This window comes from Quercus robur, chromosome 9 (assembly GCF_932294415.1).
Source record: "Quercus robur chromosome 9, dhQueRobu3.1, whole genome shotgun sequence".
NCBI classification, from domain to species: Eukaryota; Viridiplantae; Streptophyta; class Magnoliopsida; order Fagales; family Fagaceae; genus Quercus; species Quercus robur.
Window position 1 is genome coordinate 2402988 of NC_065542.1, and position 26086 is coordinate 2429073.

Below are 26086 nucleotides of genomic sequence, written 5' to 3' on the forward strand. Positions count from 1 at the left end.
GTGACATTTATTGCTGCTGAGTTCCTGTTGCGCTACCCCATCACCACGTCATTCGCCATATAATTATTATTTACTATTTATTCCTTTTTTTTTTACAAATATATATATATATATATATATAAATAGATTATTGACTTTACATATTCATCATTATTGGTTTTAACATCTATATATATATATATTTCTTTTTTATTTCCAATTTTCCTATAATTTTTTTTTTTTTTTACATTCACTTATTTTTTAAATACTTACACTTTCTTCAACCTTTCTTCTTCTACTTACCTTTTCATCTCCCACTATCCTCTACTTTAACATTACTATTCATCTTTACCTTCATCTTCCTTAATTTGTTTCTTCTTATCCCTTCCCTCTTACTATAAGTTTGTCACTTTTTTCCATTATTTGCATAGTTTTATCTCACAAAAAGGTTTTTTTTTTTTTTTTTTCTCTCTCTCTCTCTCAATGTTTTGGTGGATTTTTATTTTTTATTGCATTTTCGCTTTAGGTTGATAAGTTTTTGTGTTTTTAAGAACTCTAATGTAGGTTGATACGATTTAGTTTTGTGTTTTAAGTTATTATTATTATTATTTTGCTCTTTGATTGTTAAATTTTATCCGATTATATTATAAAAAATTAAAGATAGTAGATAAATATAAAATAGTATTCCATTACATAGAATAATTTGGATAATTTAGTGTTTATTGTTCTATCTTTTAATTTTTCTTATTTTTTTTCTTCTCTTCTATTTTACTCAATATTAAAATAGTATTTTCTCTCTCTTTTTGTTTTAAAAAATAAAAAATGTAATATTTTACTTAAATCCAAATAAAAGAAAATTGTGCTCTCCAGATTCTACTCTTTTTTTTTATTTACATTTACACTTTCTCCAATCTTTCTCCTTCTCTTTACCTTTTCATCTCCCAAAACATTCTACCTTGATATCACTCTTCCTCTTTCCTTTTATTTTCCTTTATTTTGTTTTTTATTATTATCATCCTCTTAGTATAAATTTGTCATTTACTCTTCCATTCTTTACATAATTTTCTCTCACAAAAAAGTGATTATTTCCCACTCTTTCTCCCTCAATTTTTTGGTGGATTTTTATTTTTATTTTTCTTGCATATCTATTTTAGCTTGATAAAGTTTTGTATTCTTTAGAACTCTATTTTGATTGATGGGATTTAGTTTTGTGTTTTAAGTTTTATTTTATTTTATTTTATTTTATATGAATTTGATTGTTAAATATTATCATATTGCATTATAAATATTTAAAAATAGTATATAAGAATGTACTATTATTATATTACATAGAATTATTTGGATAAGTTAGTGTTTATTGTTATGTATTTTTTTTTTCTCATATCGTTTTATTTAACATTTAAATTCAGCCACATCCCCCATATATATCATTAAATTATTTATATTTCCACTCCTTTTTTATTTTAAAAAATTTAAAATATAATACTTTGCTTAAATTAAATAAATAAAATTGTCCACATTAAGTGGAGTAATGCTAGGGAAACACTCATTCTCACACCAAATGCATCAAAGGAAGAATGAAATACCAAACAAATCAAGTTAGAAACACTAAATTTAAAATTAAAAAAAATAATAATAATGCATATTTAATGTCATAGAATCATTATCAAATTTTGGAAAACGATAGGTTGCCAATGGAGAGAGAGAGAGAGAGATGGTATAGAAAAAAAACCAATACAAAGGAATAAAGAGTAGATAAAGAAAAAAAAAAAACCAAACATCAATTAGTAATCGTTGATTGGAAAACAAAGAGGTTGTAAGGAGAAGTAAAAAATAAAATAAAGATTACCGTGTGGAGAACATTAAAAACTTTACAATGTAGTAACATAAACTGCTAAATTCACTTAAAATTTAAATCAACAATCAACAATTAAATAAAATCATAGTACTAAATTTAAATTTAAAACTAATCAAACTCTAACTATGGAAACCATATTAATCATAACTAAAAAAGAGATGTTCTCTCATAGTAGTAGAAATTACATAAGAAAGAAGTTAGAAAATTTCAAAATCCATTTTTTGACATTTCATTTAACCTTATTTATAATATATATATATATATATAATTTTCATACACCATTACTTTTGAAAATCTAATGAACAATTCTACCTCTCATTTATTGTCTTTGTTATGCAAATTATCAGTTAGTAAATATATGATAATGATAAGAAGCGTTATAAACGAGATCACTAAAAAAATTAATTAACCACTATTATTATGGAGTAGTAGTTTATAACTTTACGCATCCAAAAAAGTAGAATATATAGAGTTTTCTTAAATAAAGATTCACTATATATATGTATGTGTGTGTGTGTGTGTGTGTGTGTGTATAAAGGTAAGAAAATGTATATTTAAGGTTTTTATTAACTTAAAAACTAATGAAAAACTAATAGTTAATAACTAAAATTATAGTATTAATAAAATATTTAATGAGACCATCTTAAAAAAATTATCACGCACAACGCGTGGGTATGCGACTAGTATATCTAAAAGTTGAAGCGTAATATTTATTATTGTTATGCTCTTGTTGAGTTACATCATCCACTTATTTTCAACATTCTCTCTCTTATTTTTAGTTCTTCTTTTTTTCTTATTAATTTTCCAACTTCCGTTATACTTTTTCTAACTTTTTTCTTTCCTTTTACATTTTCATCTCCTCATTACTATCTACCTTTTCACCTTCGTCTATCCCTTTATATTCCTTTATTTTTTGATTTTCTTATTCCTCTCCACTAACTATAAATTTACAATTCTCTTTCCCATTTTATTCATAGTTTTTTCACACACAAAATGTTAGGCTATGTTTGATAACTGTTTTTTCCTCTTATTTTCTGTTTTTAAAAACAATTTTCAATTTTTGAGACTAAAAAACTTATTTCTCAATTCAAAATGGACAGAAAACAAAAACTGTTCTCAAAACTCATTTTTTAAAGAAAACTGAAAACATGCGAAAGACTGTTTTCAGTTTTTAATTTTTAAAAGTCAATGAAAAAATGTATTTAATTTAATGAATCTGTCTCATTTAATGAGTTAGCATTAAAGTTCAAATCCTAGTAACAACACATTTTAGTATTTTCTATTTTTTTCTTCAAAAAACAATCTTTTTAATTTCAACTAACCAAACATGTTTTTTATTTAAAAAATACAAGAAAATTGTTTTTTCTTTATATTCCCAAAAACAAGTTTTTGAAAATAGAAAACAAAAACTGTTACCAAACATAATCTTATTCTCTATCTCATTTTCCACACAAAAAAAGGTTATCTCTCTCTCTCTCTCTCTCTCTCTGATTTTTTTTTTTCATTTTTAGTGGACTTTTTTTAGTTTTTTTCTTGCATCTTTACTTTAGATTGATGAATTTTTATATTATTTAGAACTCTACTTTGGGTTGATGTGCTTAAGTTTTGTAATTTTAAGTTGTTATCTTTTTTATTCTCTTTGATTTTATAGATGTTATCATATTGCATTATAAGAGCATTCTCATTAAGAATTGTAAATGCTATAAATGCTAAATTTTAACATCAAGTTTGTAAAAAGCACTCCATCAAGAATTGTAAATCTTATTAATTTTGCAATCTAACTACTGTAGGCTGCCATCTCTAGCAGCCCATTGTAGCAAGATTGTTAAAAAAAAAAAAAAAAAAGAAAAAGATTTGTTTAATGGTAGTTGCTAGGTATAGAAAACATGGTATGAATGATAGTTAGTTGAAAATATAAAGAAAACATAAAGAAAGAATAAAAAAAAGAATATTTAAATGAAGTGGTAAAATAATAGAATCATTGATGTTAGGTGTATTATAAAGTAAGATGTAAAATAAAATAAAAAATTAACTTTTTGAGATGCTAAATGTTAAATTTTTTACAATTCTTAATAAGAATGCTCTAAAGATAGTATATAAAAATATAATGTTATTTTATTACATAACATAACTGGGATAATTTGGTATTTATTGTTATATTTTTTATTTTTACTTTTTTTCATATTATTTCTATAAATTTCTTATTGTTCTCTCTCACATTCTCTCTTGAAAAAGTGGTTATTCTCTCTCTTAATTTTTTATTATTTCTTGCAACTTTATTTTATATTGATGAATCATTGTGATTTTTAAAACTCTATTTTGAGTTCACACATTTTAGTGTTGTATTTTTTAGTTCCCTATCACAAATAGTCTCTCTATCTCTCTACAATAAATTTATAGAATAAACTATACATATTCAATATATGTTTTCAGAGAATAAATAATTTGAATAATTTATTAAAATAAAAATGATACATACATATTTATATATGTATATATTTATTTATTTAACTTAAATGTATAATCAACCTCATGTAATTCATTTAAAAGTAACAACGTTAAAATAAATGAATAATTGCCCTAAAGATTACATCTATATATTCATAGCATTTATGTTTAGAAAGACTTTCACTTAAATTTAGTCATTTCAAAGTAGACTAAAACGTTACATTAATATGGCTCAACAAAAGTGTAGAATCAATAATTGCTATACTTAAAATTTAAAATATTACGGGTTTGATATATAGAATTTAGATTATGTGTTTTCAACCCAAACATGTCTTTTCCACCATGCAAGTGCACAAAAAAAAATTGAAGTGGACCAAATGAACTGAAGTGATGTGAATGGACCAAACTGGACCAAATAGAACAAAGTGTACCAAACAGAAAAAATATGACCAAAATGACCGAATAGGACTAAGGTAGACCAAATAGATCAAATAGGATCAAAGTGGATAGAATGAATCGAACGGGACCACATTGAACCAAATAAGACCAAAGTAGAAAGACTGGCTAAATAGGACCAAGCAGGACTGAAGAGGACAGATTGGACCGAATAGGAGCAATGTGAACTTAATAGGACCAAAGTGAATAAAATGGACTGAATAGAACTAAAGTGAACAAAATGGAACGAATAAGACCAAAGTCAACCAAATGGCCCGAATATGACTGAAGTGGATCAAAGTGGACAGAATGAACCAAATAAAACCAATATGGACCAAATAGAACTAAATTGAACCCAAGGTAGACATAACGGACTGAATAAGACCAAAGTAAAAAGAATGGACCAAATATGACCTAAGTGAACCAACTAGGACCAATGTGGACCAAATAGGGCCAATGAGGACTGAATAAGACCGAATACACAATAGAACTTTGGTGGACATAATAGACTAAATAGGACCAAATGGACCGAATAGGACTGAAGATGATAGAATGAGCCAAATTGAACCAATGTGGACAGAATAAGACTTTTGAATATTTATTATTTTTATTGCATTTTTAGAGCTAATATTTCTAATTTAATATGTCAATTTTAGTATTTTCTTTGTATTTTTTAACTTAAAACTAAAGAGTTTAGCCAAAATATAATAAATTTCATACTTTTCAACCCAAAAATTAAGAGGAAAAAAATTGAGCTAAACGTGAAATCTACAAAAAGAATCAATTTAAAGCCTAGTTAGTCTAAATGGACTGAAGGGGGACCGAAATTGACTGAGTGGAACAAATTGGACCGAAGTAGACCTAATTGGATTGAATAGAAATTTTTTAAATTTTAGGAAAAACAAACTATCTTCAAAAAAATTTAGAGAAAAAATTATACATTATATCACAATACAAAATAATTATTTATTCTCACACATTGCGTGGGTCTGCAACTAGTTCTGCATAGAAAAAAGTATAAACCATATGCTTCCTATAAACAAAAACTATATTTTCGGAACACCTAACATATATTAATGACCTCTGGGCCATGGTTATATTTAACTCTCAAAAGTATTGGGTGGTGTAAAAGTACAGAGTTCCGTCACAAAAAAGTAATTAACGGTTCAAATCAATTTTAAGCAAGGGTGAATATATATACACACTTTTTTTGTAATTAAAAAAAAAAGGGGGCATAGGAGGAGAGGGTGGTAACCATATGTGCCCAAACAAGGGTGGGCACCAACACACTCACTTGCGAGGATTAGAAGACTTGAACCCAAGACCTAAGTCTTATTGGCCTAATGGTGAATATACTTAGATTACTTGTAACTGGCGCTGACAAGGGGTTAGTTTCATAGTAGGTTATATATATATATATATATATATATATATATAGTCAAAAATCCAAGTTAACCATCTACGATTCTCAAAATATAAAATAAGAGAAACGAAAAAAACATCTACATAATCATGATTCATGGTATCATTTATTTTTTCATAACCTTGTACAGACTTAAACCATTACTATCTAATTCCCATAAATACCATTTTGATTAAAGAAACTCTCTAACCACAATGTTCGGAGTCTAGCATTCTTGGCCATGAATGCTTTTGCTACCCTTTCATTATCCACCAAATAGTCAAAGGCAAATGCAAGCATAACTTCGTTAAACCTTTCTATCTTCATAACTTCTTCATAAAGCTCATTCACATCAAGTTGATCTTTTTTGAGTTTTTTAATTGCTAGCTCAACCTTACGGAGTTGTTTGGAAAACTTACCATAATTAGCATCTTGGTTCATACGACTCCTTTTTCTAAGAGAGCTTGCTCCAGATAAAGCTGCATTTGAAGAACTAACTTGCTTCCCTTTTGATGCCTTCTCAAAATCAATGTCTAGAGCATTTGACTCCAATTCAAGGATCCTTTTTTCTGATTCAATACCACTAAAAGACTTTGCAGAACCCCATGTTGCATTGTCTTTACAAAAAATCAGAGCCATCTTATCATACATCTCAATTTTCTTGTTCAAATATTGCTCATGATCTGGATGTGCCTGTTTTTTTTTTAAGGAAAAAAAAAAAAAAAAAAAACCACAAATAGTTAGGAAGAGACCAATCACTAAAATAACACCTACATAATGATTAAAGTATGCTTCATACCATTACTTCCTCATCATACACTTTCTTTTCACAAGTAATCATTTTCAGATTATCATTCCATCCAAAATTTTTTTTTCTATTACGTAGTTTTGTAATGGTACTCCAAATGCTTTCAATGGTTCGAAGACAATTCTCCACATGATTAAGTTGGCATTCAACCCCAAATTTCCCACTAATTTCTTGGGCTGCTCGAGCTAATGATCTGGGCATAAATGTATTGGATGGCTTATTTCCTTTAGTAGCGTCATTAGCAAGTATCTCAAGTAACAAACATTGCATTGGTTTTGACCACCTAAATTGCTCGCCTTTAATTTCCTTCTTCCCATCCTTTGTTTTGGCCACTGCTACAATTACAAGAACAAGAAGAGGAATCAAAATTCAGCACACAAATGCAAAAATGGCATGTGAAATCTATTTTCTGTCCACTAGAAAATTCTATCATCAAAATGAAACATCAAATGTGTGTTATGAAATCAATCAGGAAAGGTCAAAACATAATAGAATTTAACCAAGAAAGTTCTAGAAAGTCACCTTGAATAGCCACCTATACAAAGAAAATTTATTCTCTCTACATAACATTATTATCTTCCCACATGGCCTATCAGTTTTATGAATAAAAAAAAACTTCCCACATGACCTGACATCTCTCATCTGTTTCATTAGTCATTCTCTATTTTCTCCCTACACTTCCCTTTGTCATTGTTGGACCCTATAATTTTAATTTTCAAATAAGTAGTCAAAATTGAGACCTCTTGTATCTGTTTGTAATAACAAAATCTAACCAGTAAATGCCTATGCAACAGCTAAACAATCCAAATCTACACAAAAATCGAGACAAGTAATCTGGACTATTACAGCTATAAAGAAAATATAGTAAAATAAGATAATACTTGTAACAGTAAGGATGCGTGAGATGGTTGTTACCTCTTACAGTTTCCTCATGAAAACTCCAACTTGCACTATGTTCTGCCCTGTTATTGTCATCATAGGTTCTTATAATTTTGGTAGCTTTTTCTACTGCTGAATTTTCAAATTCATGATGGACGCAATCTAAACCCTCAGAAGTAATGACACAGCTAGTGCTGCATTGGGCAGTTGTTTGGTTGAACTCTGCCACATCTTGCTCATATATCAAACGGACTGCACATTTAATCACCTCCGCACTTGGGCTATTGCTGTCAAATACAACATTAATCTGACTGCATTCATGACCGTTCCAATGTGTACCTAGCAAATCATCACGAGACCAATACAATAGCCAAAGGTGACCAACACTATAATCAAAGGAAGTCTCCCCAATGACAACTTCAAAGGATGTCTCTCCAATAACTTTAAAAGTATGCTGAGGCAAATCACCAAGGGCTTTCACGTGACCTTTAAGACTATAACTTTCACTTGAATATCCGTAACAATTAATTCTGAAAAGAGCACACAAAGCAAATCCCATCCACCTACTATTACACCAATTTGGAGGCAGCTCTATGCTTATTGAATACCCAATCCTTTGATGAGTTAACCACTGAGGAACATCCAATCCGGGAATAATTATCTGGAATGCAGCTTTAGATCTATCTTTCCTTTTGGTAGAAGTTTCGTATAATCCTGTTTTTGGATAAATGAGTCCCTGTACCAGAAAAAAACTATGTTATTTAAGAATCTGTGTCTGTGAGAGGGAGAGAGGGAGAGAGAGAGAGGGCAGATTACCTGTAGGTAACGTTTCAACATTGCAAATGCCAGACCATCACTGCCCTCTTTATACTCAACCAGCTTGCAGCAATTAAAAAATGAAATTGATGGTTGCGACAAATTGCTCATACTGAGCAATGCTGGTGATGCTTCTAGGGAAGAACAACCTTTAGCATTTATATATCTTACATTTGATGGAAGATCTGGCAATGAGTGAAGTTGTATGCAGTTGCCCAAATTAAGAGCTTCCAATTTCGGAAGTTGACTGATGCTTGCAGGCAAGGCAAAGACAAGGTTGTTTGTAGATAGTGCTAAATATTTTAACAAGCGAACGCTGAAAACACTATCAAGCCTCGACTTAAAAAATTGCTTTTCACATCCACAACATATCAAGAAACTAATGGAAGAGGGAACTTCCCGAATAGCAGCTCCAGTCAAATCAAGTTCCTTTAAACATTCAATTTTCCCCAAGTTCTCTGGTAGTTTGGCAAGTTTTGAGCATCCCAAAAGAATGAGTACTTCAAGAGACCTTAAACCATCCATGCTGCTTGGAAGATTGATAAGAGATTGGCAGAATTCCAAATTTAAAACAGTAAGCTTACTGAGTTGTCCAATAGATGGGTGGATCTCAACCAAATTTATGCAACCTCTTAGACATAGTTTCTCAAGTCTTGGAACCCCTGAGAAGTCAGGTGTCCTCATAAGGTTTATGGAATGTTCAAGGTCGATGAATTTTAACTTGTCTAAATACTGTTCAACCAAAAAAGAGGATAATTAGATACTATCAAACATTGAATTCTTTTTAATCAGAAAAATTTTAAAATATTAAAACGAAGGCATTGTATTCAAGCCACTCCTAAAGAAAAGATAAATAATAAGTAATAAAAAGACAGATAGAAGAACAAAATCACCTTTTCGCCTCTCCAAAGATATTCAATTTTGCTAAACTGCAGTTTAAGTTCAACAAGCTCTTTTGATTGGAATCTGGATGGCAAACATTTTGAAGAATAACCATGCCATTCAAGAAGTCTTAATTCATTAGAAAGATGATTGAGGCCATTTGGTATGTGCACGTTATCAATTATAAGCAATCTAAGATTACACATCCTTGAAAAAACTTCAGAATAGGATTCAATGTGCCGATATGCCCCATCCCCTCCAAACTCTAGAACTATGGCTTGAATTGCTTTTGTTGCCTAAGAATCAAAAGCAAAGGATCGGTAAATTGCACAACAAAAGTTCAGAATGCTAGAACTTTTCAGTTTTATAGTGTCAGACAAGGCAAATAATATATATACTGAGTTTTCCACATATATAACTTCCACTTGACCATTGTTAAATCCAAGAAGGTGAAGGTTGAGAAATTGAGCTTTTATTTATATATTAGAAGTGTCATTTCACTTGAGAATCCAACACTGCACCAAGAAGGTGAAGGTTGAGAAATTGAGCTTTTATTTATATATTAGAAGTGTCATTTCACTTGAGAATCCAACACTGCAATTAGAAAGGATGCAATTCTACAATTAAAATATATAAACAATGTCACAATCACATAATGTTTTCAAAACGTAAGAAATTATGAAAGATGAATTCAGTAGAAAAGAAAAGTGACAGCTGCATTATATTTTTTAAATAAAAGAAATAGTAAGCATATTGACATGAAATTGCGAGTGTGTTTGGAAACAATAAAAAATTAGATTATTTAAAAATAATTATTATTATTTTTTTTTTAAAACTGAGAGAAAAAGAAACTAAACAAAACAAAACAAATATAAGTTGTAGGCAACCGCACGCTAAATGAAATTTGGTATTCTATATTTTATGACTTAAGTACTTCTGTAACTACATATATATTGCATTATATTGAAATTTTGTATTCTATATTTCATGACTTAAGTACTAATGTAACTACATATATATTGCATTATATTTTTTTCTTAAAAAAATAATTTTTTGAACAAAATTATGTTGTGTATCTATTCAATATTTTCCTTGAAATAAAATGTTGTTTTGCCAATGTTCTTACCGTATTGTTCATCAATACATGAAATAAATCCTTACGAAGCCACAACCTACTACGCTTCCCAGGCTCTTCACGTGATTCTTGACGAACAATTTCCATACCCATTTCTTGTAATAGATCATGCATTTGCAATGCGCCATTTTCTAGGGTTAGAAGAGATTTATCCATGAGAACTTGTATTCCAATTCTTGCATCAAAACCACAGGTCTCTAATATCTCTATTACTTGATCTTTCATCTTCCCTCTAAAGAAACATGCAACATCTAGAAATATATCCTTCCACATTTCCTCTAGGCCATCATAACTTACTTTAAGTGTGTCAAATATTTCCCTTTTAGGAATTTTTTTAAATCTGTCCAATGCACTTTGCCAAACATCCATTGTTCTTCCAAACAAAAAGGAACCAAAAGTTACAAGAGCTAATGGATGGCCATTAGCATAGTGAACAACATCTTGGGAGAGCTGCATATAACCTTCTTTGGGTTGCTCATTTTTGAAGGCTTTCAAACAAAAGAGTTTTAAAGAATCATCACTGCTTAATGCATTAGGTTTATATATTTTATGCACTCCATGTTGGACCAACAAATGTTCATCTCTAGTCGTTATGATGATCAAACTCTTCAATCCAAACCAGCCACACTCTCCAGCCAAGTTTTCTAGTTGATCCAATTTATTAACATCATCCAGAACAATTAGAACCTTTTTATGACATAGCCTTCTCTTGATCATGTCAACTCCGTGATAAACATTCCTTATATCTATATTTCTTTCCTCCAAAATATCTGCTAGAAGTAGCTGCTGTAATTGAAGCAAATCAATTTTTTTTGAATATTCCCTAACATTAGCAATAAAGGAAGAACCTTCAAAATAACCACGAAACTTTCCATAGACAACTCTAGCCAGAGTTGTCTTTCCAGATCCCCCCATACCACAAACCCCAATCATGCAAACATTGTTCCCAAGATCTAAATATGAAGTGATCAATTCTTCCACTAAAGAATCTATTCCTACCAAGTCATTGGTAATGCTGGAAAAACTCGAACTCAGATTTTGTGAGATGAGTTCCACAATGCTTTGGATTAATTCTGACACATGCCTGTGAAGATGATAGAACAATAATTAAGTGATGGTCTAAACCAATCGTAAAACCTTGGGGACAAAGAAAAATATAAGGGGATAAACTCCTTGGTCAAACAAATATGAACTCATTAGCTCAGGTCACGTGGATAGAATGATAGAATTACCCATATAAGAATTGTATGTAGGGGCAAAGCTACATGTATGAGTGGGGGGCGCCATCCCCCCCCCCCCCCCCTTCCCAAAAATATTTTTATACTACATATAAATATTTAACATTTTAATTATTAGTCTACAAAAATGGGACTTGGCCCCCCCAAATATTTGAGTTAGTCCAATGATGATCTTAAAAAAATCGTCCAATTGGACTAATAGTTATAGAGAATGTTTTTTTTTCCTCACATTCATTTTTTATTGTAAAATGTGTTCTTGTATCTATTAAAGTTTTAGATCATTCATATATTTGAATACTTCATTAGTTTAATTGAAATTTTTTTTATGCACTTTGGTAGACAATTTGGTAACTTATATTAAAAATGAAAACTTCAAAGATTCAATATGGAGGATACTAAGTTGTGTGTATAAATGTCTGTGTTTGTGTATGTTTATGGAAGTTTGTATAAGTTAATAAATTAGTATCATAAGTTCCCCCAACAAAAATTTCTAGCTACTTTGTATGATTATATATTTACTAACAAAAATCCATCAAATTTTGTTAATTACTTATATAATGGACAATTTTCATTCTTGCCCAAGACATGTGGGCCTTCCAAATCATAGAACCCAAAAATAAATAAATAAACAAAAGAGGGAGAGAAGCAGCGGATACTAGCAGCTGCAAAAATATCAGGAGAGGAAAGAAAGTGCCATCATCCAATACCATTGCTTAGGTTAGATATGATATTAAGCCACTAAATCCAAAATCTAATTCATAATTTATTGACATTTATTATGAGTTTGTAAAAGGCTCAAGCACAGTTAAGTGCATAAGCCTCTTGAAGCCTAGGTGCAAAGCACAAGTACACGCTTAATTGAAGTAAAATATATCTAATAACATTTTTTGCCATCTAGTTGAGCTACGAGGCTCTTCACAATATAATATCTAATATTTAATATTTCTATTAAAGGTTATTAGAGAGGATATAATATTTAATAACGTTTAACAGAAATTTTGGTAACATATAATAAAATATATATATAAAAGGTCAAAATTTGAATATTTTACCTATTAGGTAAGTGCAATTGTATAATGTTTGTTAGTTCAAATTTTACTTAAGTTATTTCAAAAATTAATAATAATATTTAATTGAAAACAATTATCAATGGACAATATCTTTTTTTTTTTGAAAAGATCAATGGACAATATCATAATAATCTTGTTGTAGGAAGTTTAAAAATAAAATTTATATAATTCTCTTGTACTTTATAAAAATACATAACCATAATAGTTATGATCAAATGATGTATATGGTTCAACTTCAATCAACATTCATTTAAAAATCAGACAAAAAGCACAAAAACAGTAAATTAATCTTGTTCATATCTTTTGACATGTAAATAATAAAAAATTGTGTGTAACACAACACCTTAAGAATAGTGGTTGTATAGTAAATCATTGGTCCACATCATTTCTATCAAGATTAAACAATTAATTTTGAGGATTCATATATATTTTTAGCAATAAAATAAAAAAGGGCGCCTAGGCATGCTTTGGCTTCTTCAAAAAGTACCATAAAAGCAAACCTAAAGTGTGCTTCATTAAATGAGCTTTGTTTTGGCCAAACAAAGTGCTCAGACCTTGGGGCTTTGCGCTTCGAGCTTTAAGCACACCTAAGATTGCTTTTAACAACACTATAGTTTTGAGGTATCTTCAGTATTAAAGACTAAAAATATTTTTCCCACTCTATGGGTTCCACTTTATGTTTCACCAACCACATTTTTATCTTCTTTCCCTCTTCTAAAGTAACCAAAATTTAAAAGGAAAATAATTATAGACACATAAGATACTATAATTAATGTAGTATAAAATGGAACACGGAAACTAGGATAGAGGATTTTTGTCCCAAAATATTATTAGCAGATTAAGCAAACTTGACATCCAAAACTTAAATGCTTTATAATACCTGGAATGGGATTTTCATTGTTGAAGATAGAGGAAGAAAAAAAAGAACCAAATGGTTTTTTTTTTTTTTTTTTTTTTTTTGTGCAAAGAAAGGGTCTAGTGCTCATGTGCACTGGATCAAAGCCAAGTTTTTCCATTTTCTTTTAAGGGAAGTGTTCTTTGAATTTTTATTTCAGCATACTAATATCAATTATAAACTCCTTGAAGCTATACCTCTTGAAATTATATTAATGTTTTAATTTTGCTCCAAGAGCCTTATAGCTCAACTATTTGGCAACTCCTGGTGTTTCCATAACATCCAGAGTCCAAATCTCCCCTCCCTGTTGTAACCTATCGAATTATCAACCAAAAAAAAAACTGATTGGTTTGTAAATAAAATGGTCAAAATGCACCTTAAGGATTTTATTTAACGGAAACAATATTTGAGCCAATAAAAACTAATGTAAGTGTTTTAATATTTCAATTAATGCATTCATATTATGCTATTCTATATACTTCAAGATATATGAAAGAAAATTTGTTGTTTAAATATCAACATAAAATAAATTTAATAGGAAATTACCCATCTTGAACAAGCCAACCAGACAGATTCGCCACTTCAGTCAAAGCAGCTCTCCACATTTCAATCTTCTCCATATATACAGCAAAAGGAATTGAGAAAGTTCCCCTCTGTCTCCGTACATCAGATGGATCCACATCATAAAAAACCGGCAGAACTGTCACTCCCCTCTCTTTACTGCATCTAATGATTTGAACAAGCTCATCCAAGCACCATATCGAAGACGCATAGTTTTTTGAGAGAATGACAATTGAAAACCTCGATTCTTCTATTGCTTCCAGGATCTCTCGTGAAATAGCTTTTCCTCTCTCAATTTTCTCATCATACTTAAAGGTCAAAATGCCCTTCTGTTTCAAAGCAGTATATAAATGGTCCGTAAAACTATTACGGGTGTCCTCGCCTTTAAAACTGAGAAACACATCGTGTTTCCACCGGGGTGTCAAAGAAGAAGACAGTGATAACGTTGACCCTCCTTGAGTGCTCATGGAATCCGTAGGAAATATACTTTGAACTAAAATATATAGATAACAAAACACATATACATTCAAAGTTCAAACTGGAGAAGAAGAGATGAAGTGAAAGGAAAGAAATAAAAGAGTGAAAAATGAGAGAACTTACAGATCGAAAACCCTCTTGAAACAAAGCTGGATTCAGTAAATGAATGGAAAGTGTTCTTTGTATAAGAGAGAGACAGACAGAGGGAAGACGAATAGCTGATCGGAGTAATGCATCCACAATTTCACATCCTGTTATTTAAGTCAAGTCAACAAGTCAGTCATTCCTCCAAAAAATAAAGTCAGCAAGTCTGCATTTTTCTTTTTAGGCAAGAGGGCAGTAATTTCGTGATGGTGGTGACCAGCTATGAAGCACCCATTAAAGTATTTATTTTTTTAATGATATATAAACAGAGCTTTACAGTTGCTTTCGAGGAAATTTCTCCTCGTTTTGTTGGTAGAATAGAAACAGAGAAAGAGAAAGTGGGGGAATCGTCAATCAATTATTCCCCCATGTACTACTTGTAGCGCTATGTTCATCCCATTTGCCTATACGTGACAAACGGGTTAATCAGGTTACAAGTCAGTCGAGGTCGAGTTGACTTGTGTTTTTTTTTATATAAACTTTTTTTTTTTTTTTCAAGAAATGAAATGTCCACAACATTTTCATAACATAATTACTCATCACAAATCAATACATAACTACTTTGCAATTGTTATATAATGTATAATTTATTTTTAAAAAATTTTGGAATATAATTTGTGCTCTAAAAATTAAAAATAAAATTCTAAAAATATTTGGCATCTATATGTATGTATGTATGTATGTATGTATATCATTTAATATTGCAGGTGTGTTTGATTGATATTATTTCTTTTTGAGGTAGTCCATAATTTTTTAAATTATATTATGGTACATTATATTTTCCTTTTTTTTACAACTAAACTCTTTAATTTTCAAATATATTATTCAAATTTCTTATTTCATAAAGAAGGTTATTATAATAATTAAAAGTTAAAATTTCTTACAAAATTACACCAGATATTACTCAAATAGTTGATAGGCACATTCAAACACATAGCAAGATTGTATTTTGATATAAATTAAAATTTTCACATTCAAAATAATTAAGCATTATGTCAAACAAAAGTTATAAGAGGAAGAGAGAAGCTTGTGAAGGAGAACTAAAATACACACTATAAAATCGTATTAACCCAAAATAGTGTTATAAAAAAAATATAATGATTCATGAACATAAAGTAAAGTTGCAAGAAGGAATAAATAATCGAGAGAGAGTAGTCACCTTTTTTTAGGAGAGACCCAGATTAGCTAAATTTATAAAAAATAAGATGAGAAGAAGAATAGTCAAAATAAAATATATAGTCACACCAAATTATCTAAGTCATGCTATGTAATTGAATAACATTATATTTATTGTATAGGCGCAATTTGAGTCCCAAACCCAAAGGATAAATGAACTTAGGCTCAAAAAGTCCAATACAATGAATTTGTAAAGAGTAAGTTGAAAAACTGGGTTTTAATGAATCAGACAACAAATAAAGTGGATTCAGATGACTAGCAAATGAAGATAGACTGGCTTATTCTAAATAAAATTGTCCTAGGCACAATCCAAGGAGATCAGTTCTTATATATTGGTTCTCAAGTTTAATAACAAGTTCAATTCTGGAGTTCTACAGTATTTCTTTCTCAATTTCTCGATCCCCTCTCCAGGGAGGGTCTCTTGCATTATATAGCTCCCTTTAGATGATTTTTGCCCTCCACTTGTTGATCGTCCAAGCCATTACTTGAGTACTTGTTCCATTGGACACCCTCTCAGGCCCTCTGTGAGTTGGGGTAGCCAAGGCAGTACTGTTCAAGAGTCTTCTCCATATTAATGCAGCCAGAGAGTTAGCTACAGAGCATTTAATGCGATGGTAGTAGCTTTCCCCTAAATATTTCTCAACTCTCATTTTGTCCTGTACGTTCACAATGCATATCCTTATCAACAGAATTTCCTGGAATATCACTTTGGATAATAAGACACACCTTCAGACCCCATTTTTCGTTTAGCTAAGAAGATACTCCTCCTCGGCCTGCCTCTGTAGTCATAGCTGGCTTATGGAGTTCAAAGTCTTACGTCTACCTTACCATTGATCTATCTTCAGACCACTGACCTCCTCGAACAAGGCCAAGGCCCAACATATATTTTTGCGCCCATTACCCCTAAAAGCCCCTCAAAATTCCGGTTTTCTCCTCCCATCCGAGGAGAAAAATGGGGTTTTGATATTTGAGTAACAAATCCCACATGTTCCTTTGATTTCCACACGTGAGAATGTCGCTTCGCGTGTCCCATAACTGCCTCTGACACTTCGGAGCCCGCGATGTCTCATTAAATGCTCCAGGCAGCGCTATGTTCCCCGTATCCTACAGTGAGATGTAGATCCCATGGCTGGCATCTCTACACGAATTTTGAGCGGGATAACTCCCACTCGATTTTGCCTCTTATATAAGGCGCTTGGGGGAATCATTTTTCCTCATTTTTCAAGTCTTCAAGCTCTCCAAAAATCCTGAACTCTCAAACCTTCAAGGCTTCCCAAATTTCCAAATCTTCCATGTCATTTTCTTAAAAAATCTTTAAATCTTCTAAAGTTTCAGAAATCAACACCCGTGCTTATTCTCGTAAGTTTCTACTTCTTTAAGCTCTTTTCTCCTCGGCCAATCTCCTCGACCCTCTATTCTTTGTTTCCTTTCTTTGAAAACTTCTTTCGCATCCCTTTAGCTTGCCTAAATGGGTAGGTTCAAGTACCTTGTAGATTCTCCGGCCAGTATGGAGGGCTTCAGGACTAAGTACCACATTCTGCAGGGAATAGCCCTGTGGTATTTTGCCTCAGACCGAATAGTTATAGATAGAATAAAAGGGGAGGTTGTCATTCCTATGATCGCTTTCATAGAATAAGGAATGACGCTTCCCATGGGTAGGGTGACCCGAGACTGCCTAATCAACCATAGGTTGTATCTCCACCAATGTGCTCCCAACCTATTTAAAGTTTTAGGTAGCGTAGATGCTCTCAATGAGCAGATGGGCTTGAGACTCACATGGCATGACGACATCCACATGTACGAGTGTCATTCCCTCGTCAACGTGGGATATTACCTCAAATCCCAGTCCAACATTGTTAGGCTTGTATCATGTCTTCCTAAGTCCAACAAGGGCATGAAAGATGACTACTTAATCACCTCTGGGGAATGGCATGACGGTCTTCACTACCCATCTCGAGAGGGAGAGCCAAGTGGGGTACCCTAAGTTTAGGTCCCTTGGCACAAGATTTAGTTCTTTTAGTTTTGCCACGTTTTCTTTTAATATTTCGTTTTCCTTTGGTAATGGGTCTTATTGGTCTGACCATGATTTCCTCATCGACTATTTTTGCAGATAAAAGGCACGTTGCTCCCAAACTTAGCCTTGTTAATGTCGCCAGTCTCAACAAGGTGCTGAGGTCTGAGATATTCGTGAGTGAATACATGCAACTACGAGCCATCCACTTAATACTTGACTTCGAGCCCTTGTCAAATCAATTCCAAGACGTGGGCTAAACAATAAGGGCAGGTTATCCTAGACTCCGCCGGATAGACGTCTTCGTGCCCAGTTTTCTAGCTCAAGAAGACCTTCCTCCAGTCAAACTTCCTCTCCATCGTGCTCTCCCTGAAGCAGCAACCTCGAGGGAAGAGACTGCTTCCTTTCGCCTATCCCTAGAGGCTGAGATAGATCAATTTCACCTCGAGGAAAAATGAAAGGTGCAAGAAAAGCCCGTTGAGATCTCAGACTCTGAGGACGAGCTTGATAAAGCCACTGCAACTCGTTCCCCCAAACTCATAATCGCCCGCGTAGACCCCAGCTCCAAGGAGGAGGAAGACATGGCCTTGAACCTAAGGAAAGGCTTGAAAGATATCCTTGCCGGGAGGAACAAGGGGTCATCATCTAAGGAGACCTTAAAGACTCGGCTTCCCCCCAATCTCCCCCCCTCCCCCTCTTCCTTCCCCGCTCGGCCTGCTCCCTAATCCAAAATTGCAAAAGAAGAAAAGGAAAGAGAAGGACATCGAGGAGAGGGAGATTGCCCCACCGAAGGATCCGAAACAGTAAAAAATAACCAGAGATAGAGCGCAGGAATCTTCGGTGGAGAGCAGGGAGGCCGAGCACTCGATCAATGTACGCCATTCAACTTGGAACCCCAAGTTGGAATTGGATGGCGCGACATTACCCTGGAACTCCTCTATTAGGGAATTCCAGAGAGGCCATGCCTATCATGTGGCCGAGGCTTTGGAGCGCCCTCTTTTGCTTCCCAAGGACATGGATGCCTTGAAGAAAGTAAGGCAGCCAGAGCTTTTCCTGTCCCTGAAGAGGGACCTGGCCATGGTAAGCCCCTAGGCACACTTTACTCGTTTCCTTTCCTGCTCTTTTGTTTTGTTTCTAGCATACTCCTTTGTTACTTATGTGCAAGCTATCCAGGAAGTTTCTGTGGCGGAGGAATGAGTCAATGACACTGGGAACGAAGCCAGGGTCGAGGCTAACCTCCGTGCCGAGGCCAACAGGGCTTTGGGCGCATCTGAACAAAAAAACAAGGAGCTTGCCAGCAAGCTGGTTGCTGAGGAAAGGGCACGTCTGAGTGCCGAGGCGGGTTTGAAGAATGTCGAGGACTAGCATAAAAAGCTTCATCTTACTAAGATAGAGCTGGACACCTAGAGACAGCTGGTCTTGGATCTTAAGGCCGAGCTGGAAAAGGCTAAGGAGGTAGCTCGGGTGGGCAAGGAAGTTTCTGAGGCTGCGGAGATGGCATCCTACGAACGTGGGGTGCAAGAAACGGAGATACGGCTAGCGGATGAGTTGGCGGAGGTGTGTAGGGACTATTGCAAAGAGGTATGGACAAAAGCGCTTAGCCGAGCATGAGTCCCTACTACCTCCGAGTGGAGGAGCGTTGAGAACATATTTTATCTAGAAGACATCCAAGAGATTCCAGTGATGCTTCCTTCTCCTGCTACTCTTGCTCTTCCCCTTCCTGAGCAGCCCTTCACCACCTAGGCCCCTCTTCCCCTTATTGAAGTCTCAAAAGGAGCTGGCAAGACTGACGACCAAAGCCAGGGGACTGAGGTGGCCAAGGGTAAGGAGGCCGTCCAAGAGGGTCCTCAGCCCGAGGATCAAGGTAAGGGTAAGGAGGTCAGACCTCCGACCAAGGCCAAGGACACCGAGGATGCTCTCACAATCATGGATGTGGTCTCCAAGGCCAAGGGAGCCAAGTCTAAACCCAAAACAGATGACCCCAAGGAGGACCCTCCCCGTGCCAAGGCATAGTTATAGGAGCTTTTTACTTTACTTCTTTGTACCCTTTTTTTTTTTTGGTTATGGCAGTTCACCACTGTTTATAATGTACCTTCCTTTTGATCAATGAAAAGACTTTACTTTTTATTTCATGAATCTTTCTTTTTCCCTATAACCTTTACTCTCTAATTGATGTAGTTATTGTTTTGTCCTCTAATGAGACTTTGGACTAATAAGGTTGTTAACAATAGTAGATTGTTGCCACCCAAACTTCAACAAAAGCTAACAATAATGCATTACTACTAATTCAGATAAATTAAACACGTATAAATAATAAAGAAAATGATCACATGTTTACATTAAGCACTGGGCCATTCACAGGGAAGGCTCATCCTCATAGAGATGAGCAAAACACTTAGTAGAAGAAGATCTGAGAGACTTGACATAGCCCTGGTTTTGTTCAACACTTAGGCAAATAATCAAGGATATTAACTTATCTAAGGCAGTGATCCGAGGAGTCCCACATGACTAGGGCTCTGCTTAACACTTAGTGAAATGAACTGAAATATTAATCTACCCAAAGTATGTGGTTCAAGGGGCCAAACATGACTGAGATTCTGTTTAACACTTAGTTAAATGAATTGAAGTGTTAATTTACCTAAAGTATATGGTCCAAGAGACTAGGCACGACTGAGGTTCTGTTTAACACTTAGTGAAACGAACTAAAGTGTTAATTTACCCAAAGTATGTGGTCCGAGAGACCAGGTATGACTGAGGTTCTGTTTAACAATTAGTGAAATGAACTAAAGTGTTAATTTACCCAAAATATGTGGTCCGAGAGACCAGGCATGATTAAGGTTTTGTTTAACACTTATAAAGATTTTATTAAGTATTAATTCACCCAAAGCATTTGGTCTAGGGAGCCAGGTATGACTATGGTTGTGTTTAATACTTAGTAAAACGAACTGAAGTGTTAATTTACCCAAAGTATGCAGTCCAAAAGACCAGGCATGATTAAGATTCTGTTTAACACTTAGAAAGATGTCATTAAGTATTAATTTATCCAAAGCATGTGGTCTGGGGAGCCAGGCATGACTATGGTTCTGTTTAATACTTAGAAAGATAACTTAATATATCAATTTACCTTAGGTATGTGGTCTGGGAAACCAGGCATGACCAAGGTTCTGTTTGATATTCAAATAAGTAGTAGAACGTGTGACACATAACGTGATAAACCAAAATATGGTAAAGAAATCTTTCATTAATAATAATACCTTCTCAGGTTGCTTACATTCCAAGGGCGTGGTACAACGTTTCCCTCTAGATCCTCAAGATAATATGCACCTATTCTAGCCACTGAAGTGATGCGATATGGCCCTTCCCAACTAGGCCCTAACTTTCCCAAAGCTGGGTTCTTGGCAATACCTAAAATCTTTCTTAATACCAAGTCTTTAGGTGCCAGTGGCCTTAGCTCGACATTGGCATCATACCCTTACTTGAGCTTGTGTTGATAATACGCCAGTTGGACCATGATATGTTCTCTTCGCTTTTCAATTAAGTCTAGACTTTTTCCTAACAGCCTATCATTGATGCTCGAAATGAAAGAACTCATTCTTAGTGTTGGTAATCCAGTCTCTAGAGGAATAACAGTCTCGACTCCATAAGTCATTGAAAAAGGTGTCTTTCCTGTTGATCTACGAGGTGTGATATGATATGTCCAAAGGACGTGTGGCAGCTCTTCTATCCATTTTCCCTTTGCATCATCTAACATTGTCTTGAGTCCACCCACTATGACCTTATTAACAACCTCAGCCTGTCAATTCCCCTGTAGGTAACTCGGGGTGGAATACCTATTCGCAATTCCCAGGTCATGACAATACCTCCTAAAGGCTTTGCTATCAAACTAAAGTCCATTGTCCAAGATGAGTGTATGAGGGATCCCAAACCGAGTGACAATGTTTTTTTAAACAAATCTTTTGGCATCCATGTCTCTAATATTTGCCAATAATTCAGCTTCAACCCACTTAGTGAAGTAATTCGTGTCGACTAGTAAATATCTCTTATTCCCCATTGCCTTAGGGAAAGGTCCAACTATATCCAAACCCCATTAAGTAAAGGGCCAAGGGCTGGACAGAGTATTAAGGATCCCTTCTGGTTGATAAATATTTGGGGCAAATCTTTAGCACTGGTCACACTTCTTCACATAATCTTGTGCTTCCTTCTGCATATTCAGCCACCAGTATCCCTGTGTAAGGGCTCTATGAGACAAGGATCTACCTCCTGTATGACTTCCACAAATCCCTTCATGTAAATCCTCCAAAAGTAGCTTTGATGCCTTAGGGTGTATACACAACAAGTACGGCCCAAAGAAAGAGCGTTTGTACAATTTTTGATCCTTGGACAACCAAAACCGAGGAGCCTTCCTTCGCACCTTGTCAGCTTCTAACTTCTCCACGGGTAAGATATCTTCCTTAAGGAATAGCACTATAGGGTCCATCCAGCTAGGCCCCACCCTTATTTAATGGAGATAAACCACTTCCCTCTTCACCTCAGTTGGCTTTTATAAGTCTTTAACAAGGATGACCCGAGGTAAACCTTATGCCGAGGAGGTTGCAAGAGTGGCTAGAGAGTCAGCATGTGTGTTTCCATTCTTAGAGATATGTAGCAAACTGAAATACTCAAACCCTGATTGCAAGTGCCTAACTTGATTCAAATATTCTTGCATTCTCACGTCTCTGGCCTCTAACTCTCCCTTCACCTGGTCTACGACTAATCTTGAATCCAAGAATATCTCTACTGCCTTTCTGCCCATTTTTGAACCATGGTCATCCCTGCTAATAGAGCCTCATACTCAGCCTTGTTGTTTATGGCTGGGAAGCCCAGTCTTAAGGATTTCTCAATAGTGACCTTCTCAGGAGATACTAGAACCAGCCCCAATCTGGAACCCCTTTGATTTGCTGAGCCATCAAAATATACCCTCCAGGATAAAGGCTCATTCGAAGAGACCATGCCAATTAATTTTTCATACATGCCCTACTTCTCCACCTCTTATTCTGTTGGGGATTCAGCGAACTCGGCTACCAAATCTACGAGAAACTGACCCTTGACAGAGATGCGAGGCATGTATTTGATGTCAAAAGCCCTTGGGATTGTACCCCATTTGGCAATCCTCCCTATGAAGTCAACACTTCGAAGTAGTGATCAAAGTGGAAGTTAGGTTAAAACAACAACTGTGTGCGATTGGAAGTAGTGGGGAAGTTTACGTGTAGCATGTACCACTGCGAAAACAACCTTTTCTAATGGTAGATAACGAACTTTTGCCTCATGTAATGACTTGCTCATATAGTAAACTGGTATGTGCACACCATCATCAACTTGAATCGGCACTAAGTTTACAGCATGAAAAGCCATAGCAATGTAGGCAAACAAGACCTCGTCCACCTCAAGCCTAGACATGACAGGCAACCGAGAAAGGTATTCTTTCAGCTCCTGAAAGGCCGAGGCACACTCCTCGGTCCACTCAAATCCCTTCCACTTATTCAACAATTGGAAGAAGGGTCTGCATCTTTTCGCTGACCAAGAGATAAACTGATTCAGGGTAGTAGTCATCCCTGTTAGTTGTTGGACTTCTTTGGGATTCCGAGGTGGTTGTAGACTGTTTATTGCCTTAACCTGATTAGGATTGACCTCAATTCCACGGTGGGTGACCATATAGCCTAGAAACTTGCCTGATCCCACGCCAAAAGAGCACTTGGAAGCATTAAGGCGCAACTTGTGTTTCCTCAATATTTCAAAAATATCCCCAAGGTCTCCCACATGCTCGGACACCGCCTTACTCTTTACCACCATATTATTTATATAGACTTCAATATTCTTGCCTAATCGTGACTCAAACATCCTGGTCATCATCCTCTGATAGGTGGACCCTGCATTCTTCAAACCAAAAGGCATCACTTTGTAATGGTAATTTCCAGTAGGAGTGACAAAAGCTGTATTCTCCTGATCACCCAAGGCTAGTGGTATTTGATAGTACCCTTAAAAGGCGTCCAAAAAACTCATTCGAAGATGGCCTACAGTTGCATCTACCAACTGGTCTATTCGAGACATAGGGAAAGGATATTTTGGACAGGCCTTATTTAAATCGGTGAAGTCCACGCACACTCACCACTTCCCATTCTTCTTTTTCATCACTACTATATTGGCCAACCACTTAGGGTAAAACGCTTCCTTAATAGCCCCAGCCTGCTTAAACTTCATCACCTTGTCTTTGACAGCATCAGAGTGATCCTTAGATGAGCGCCGAGGTGGTTGCTTTTTGGGGGGTGACAGATGGATTGACATTCAAATGATGACAGATGAAGCTCGGATCCACCCTAGGAGCTTTGTAAGCACTCCATGCAAACACGTCAAGGTTCCTTCTAAGAAACTCTATCGGCTTTTCCTTCTCTTGAGGAGGTAGCCAAGCCCCGACCTGAAAATACTTCTCCAGATCATCACCTACAGTAATTTTCTCTAAGTCCTCACATTTCGCCCACTCGAATGTCTCTTCCATAAGTAATACCGAAGTCTTTGACTGCTATAAGCTTCTCTCAGCAGAGGTTGAGGACTTCACTCTTGGCTGATGTGTTATTGCAGTGATCAAGCACTGCCTCGCCACGGATTGGCTCCCAACCAGCTCCTTAATTCGGGTCCCCAGACGAATATTTTACTTTCAAATGCAGAGTGGAGGAAACGGCCCCCAGGGCTTGAAGTTAGGGTCTTGCCACAATGGCCGTGTAGGGGGAATAGGCATCTACTACAATGAAATTCACTTCCACCACCTCCGATCCTGCTTGTACGAGCAGTCAAATCTAGCCCTTAGGAATAACAACTTTCCCGTCGAAGCTTACCAGAGGCAAATCATAAACCATCAAGTCCTCAGGCTTCAAGCCCAGCTCGTTGTACAAATCGGGGTACATAATCTCTGCTCCACTACCTTGATCCACCATCACCTTCTTAACATCATATCCCCCTATCCTAAGGGTGATCATCAGGGCATCATCATACAGTTGTGTGGTACCCACCTTGTCATCCTTAGAGAAACTCATTGTTGGCCGGTTCTCCACTCTAGCCCTCTTCGACTCAGGTTTTGAATCCTTGGCAGGTAGTCGAGCTACAAACATCACCCTGGAGGGGTGAGAGCCGGTTCTCCCCAGGGCCGTAAAGATGACATTAATTATGCCCAAAGGAGGCGTTGAAGAAGCATTCCCCTAAGCCCGCGACCCTGCTTGATCTCTTTGCCCATTGGGCCGATACAAAAACTGTTGTAGCCTTCCATCTCTGACCAATTGCTTCAAATGGTTCCACAGAATTTTACAATCCTCAGTGGTGTGTCCTCGTTCCTGGTGGTACTGGCAATGAAGACTTTGGTTGTGCCTCATGGGGTCTCCTCCCATCTTGTTTGGCCATTTAAAGTATGGCTCATTCTTGATTTTCTCCAAAACTTGATGTATTGGTTCTTGGAACACTGTATTAACCATCTAAGGAGCTGTAGTCCCAGATTGCCTAGCAAAATCCCTTTGGGGTCTGTTATTGTTATAGTGGTCCGACCTGAAATCTCTCATCTCCTGAGGGATAACCTTACTTTCTCCTTACCTTGTTGTTGGTCCTCCTCAATTCACTTATACTTATCTATCTGATCCATAAGCTGGCATACGCTGGTAGCAGGTTTCCCAGTTAAAGACTTCCTCAAGCCATGCTCGGCAGGTAGACCGATCTTGAAAGTCCTGATGGCCACGTCATCAAAGTCACCGTCTATCTCATTGAACATCTCCCATTATCTGTCCGAATACATTTTCAGGGTCTCCCCTTTTCTCATGGATAGAGACAACAAGGAATCTAAGGGTCGAGGAA

At 35.2% G+C, this 26086-nt stretch overlaps 1 protein-coding gene across 4 annotated transcripts in view; it reads right to left on the reverse strand.

Moving 5' to 3' along the window:
* LOC126699303 (TMV resistance protein N-like) overlaps positions 1-15183 on the reverse strand; it is a 21517-nt gene extending 6334 nt beyond the window's left edge. For 2 of the 4 annotated variants that reach the window (XM_050397034.1, XM_050397035.1), the window contains exons 1-8: positions 15007-15183; positions 14392-14899; positions 10634-11726; positions 9519-9803; positions 8626-9357; positions 7846-8545; positions 6922-7265; positions 6542-6815 (exon numbers count right to left, since the gene is read on the reverse strand). In XM_050397034.1, coding sequence (XP_050252991.1) covers positions 6542-6815; positions 6922-7265; positions 7846-8545; positions 8626-9357; positions 9519-9803; positions 10634-11726; positions 14392-14873 — 3910 coding nt within the window. In that variant the 5' untranslated portion in view covers positions 14874-14899; positions 15007-15183. Of the gene's footprint in view, positions 1-6223; positions 6816-6921; positions 7266-7845; positions 8546-8625; positions 9358-9518; positions 9804-10633; positions 11727-14391; positions 14900-15006 lie in introns of those variants that run through there. The other 2 variants (XM_050397032.1, XM_050397033.1) reach the window with 2 other exon arrangements.
* Positions 15184-26086: the final 10903 nt, after the last annotated feature.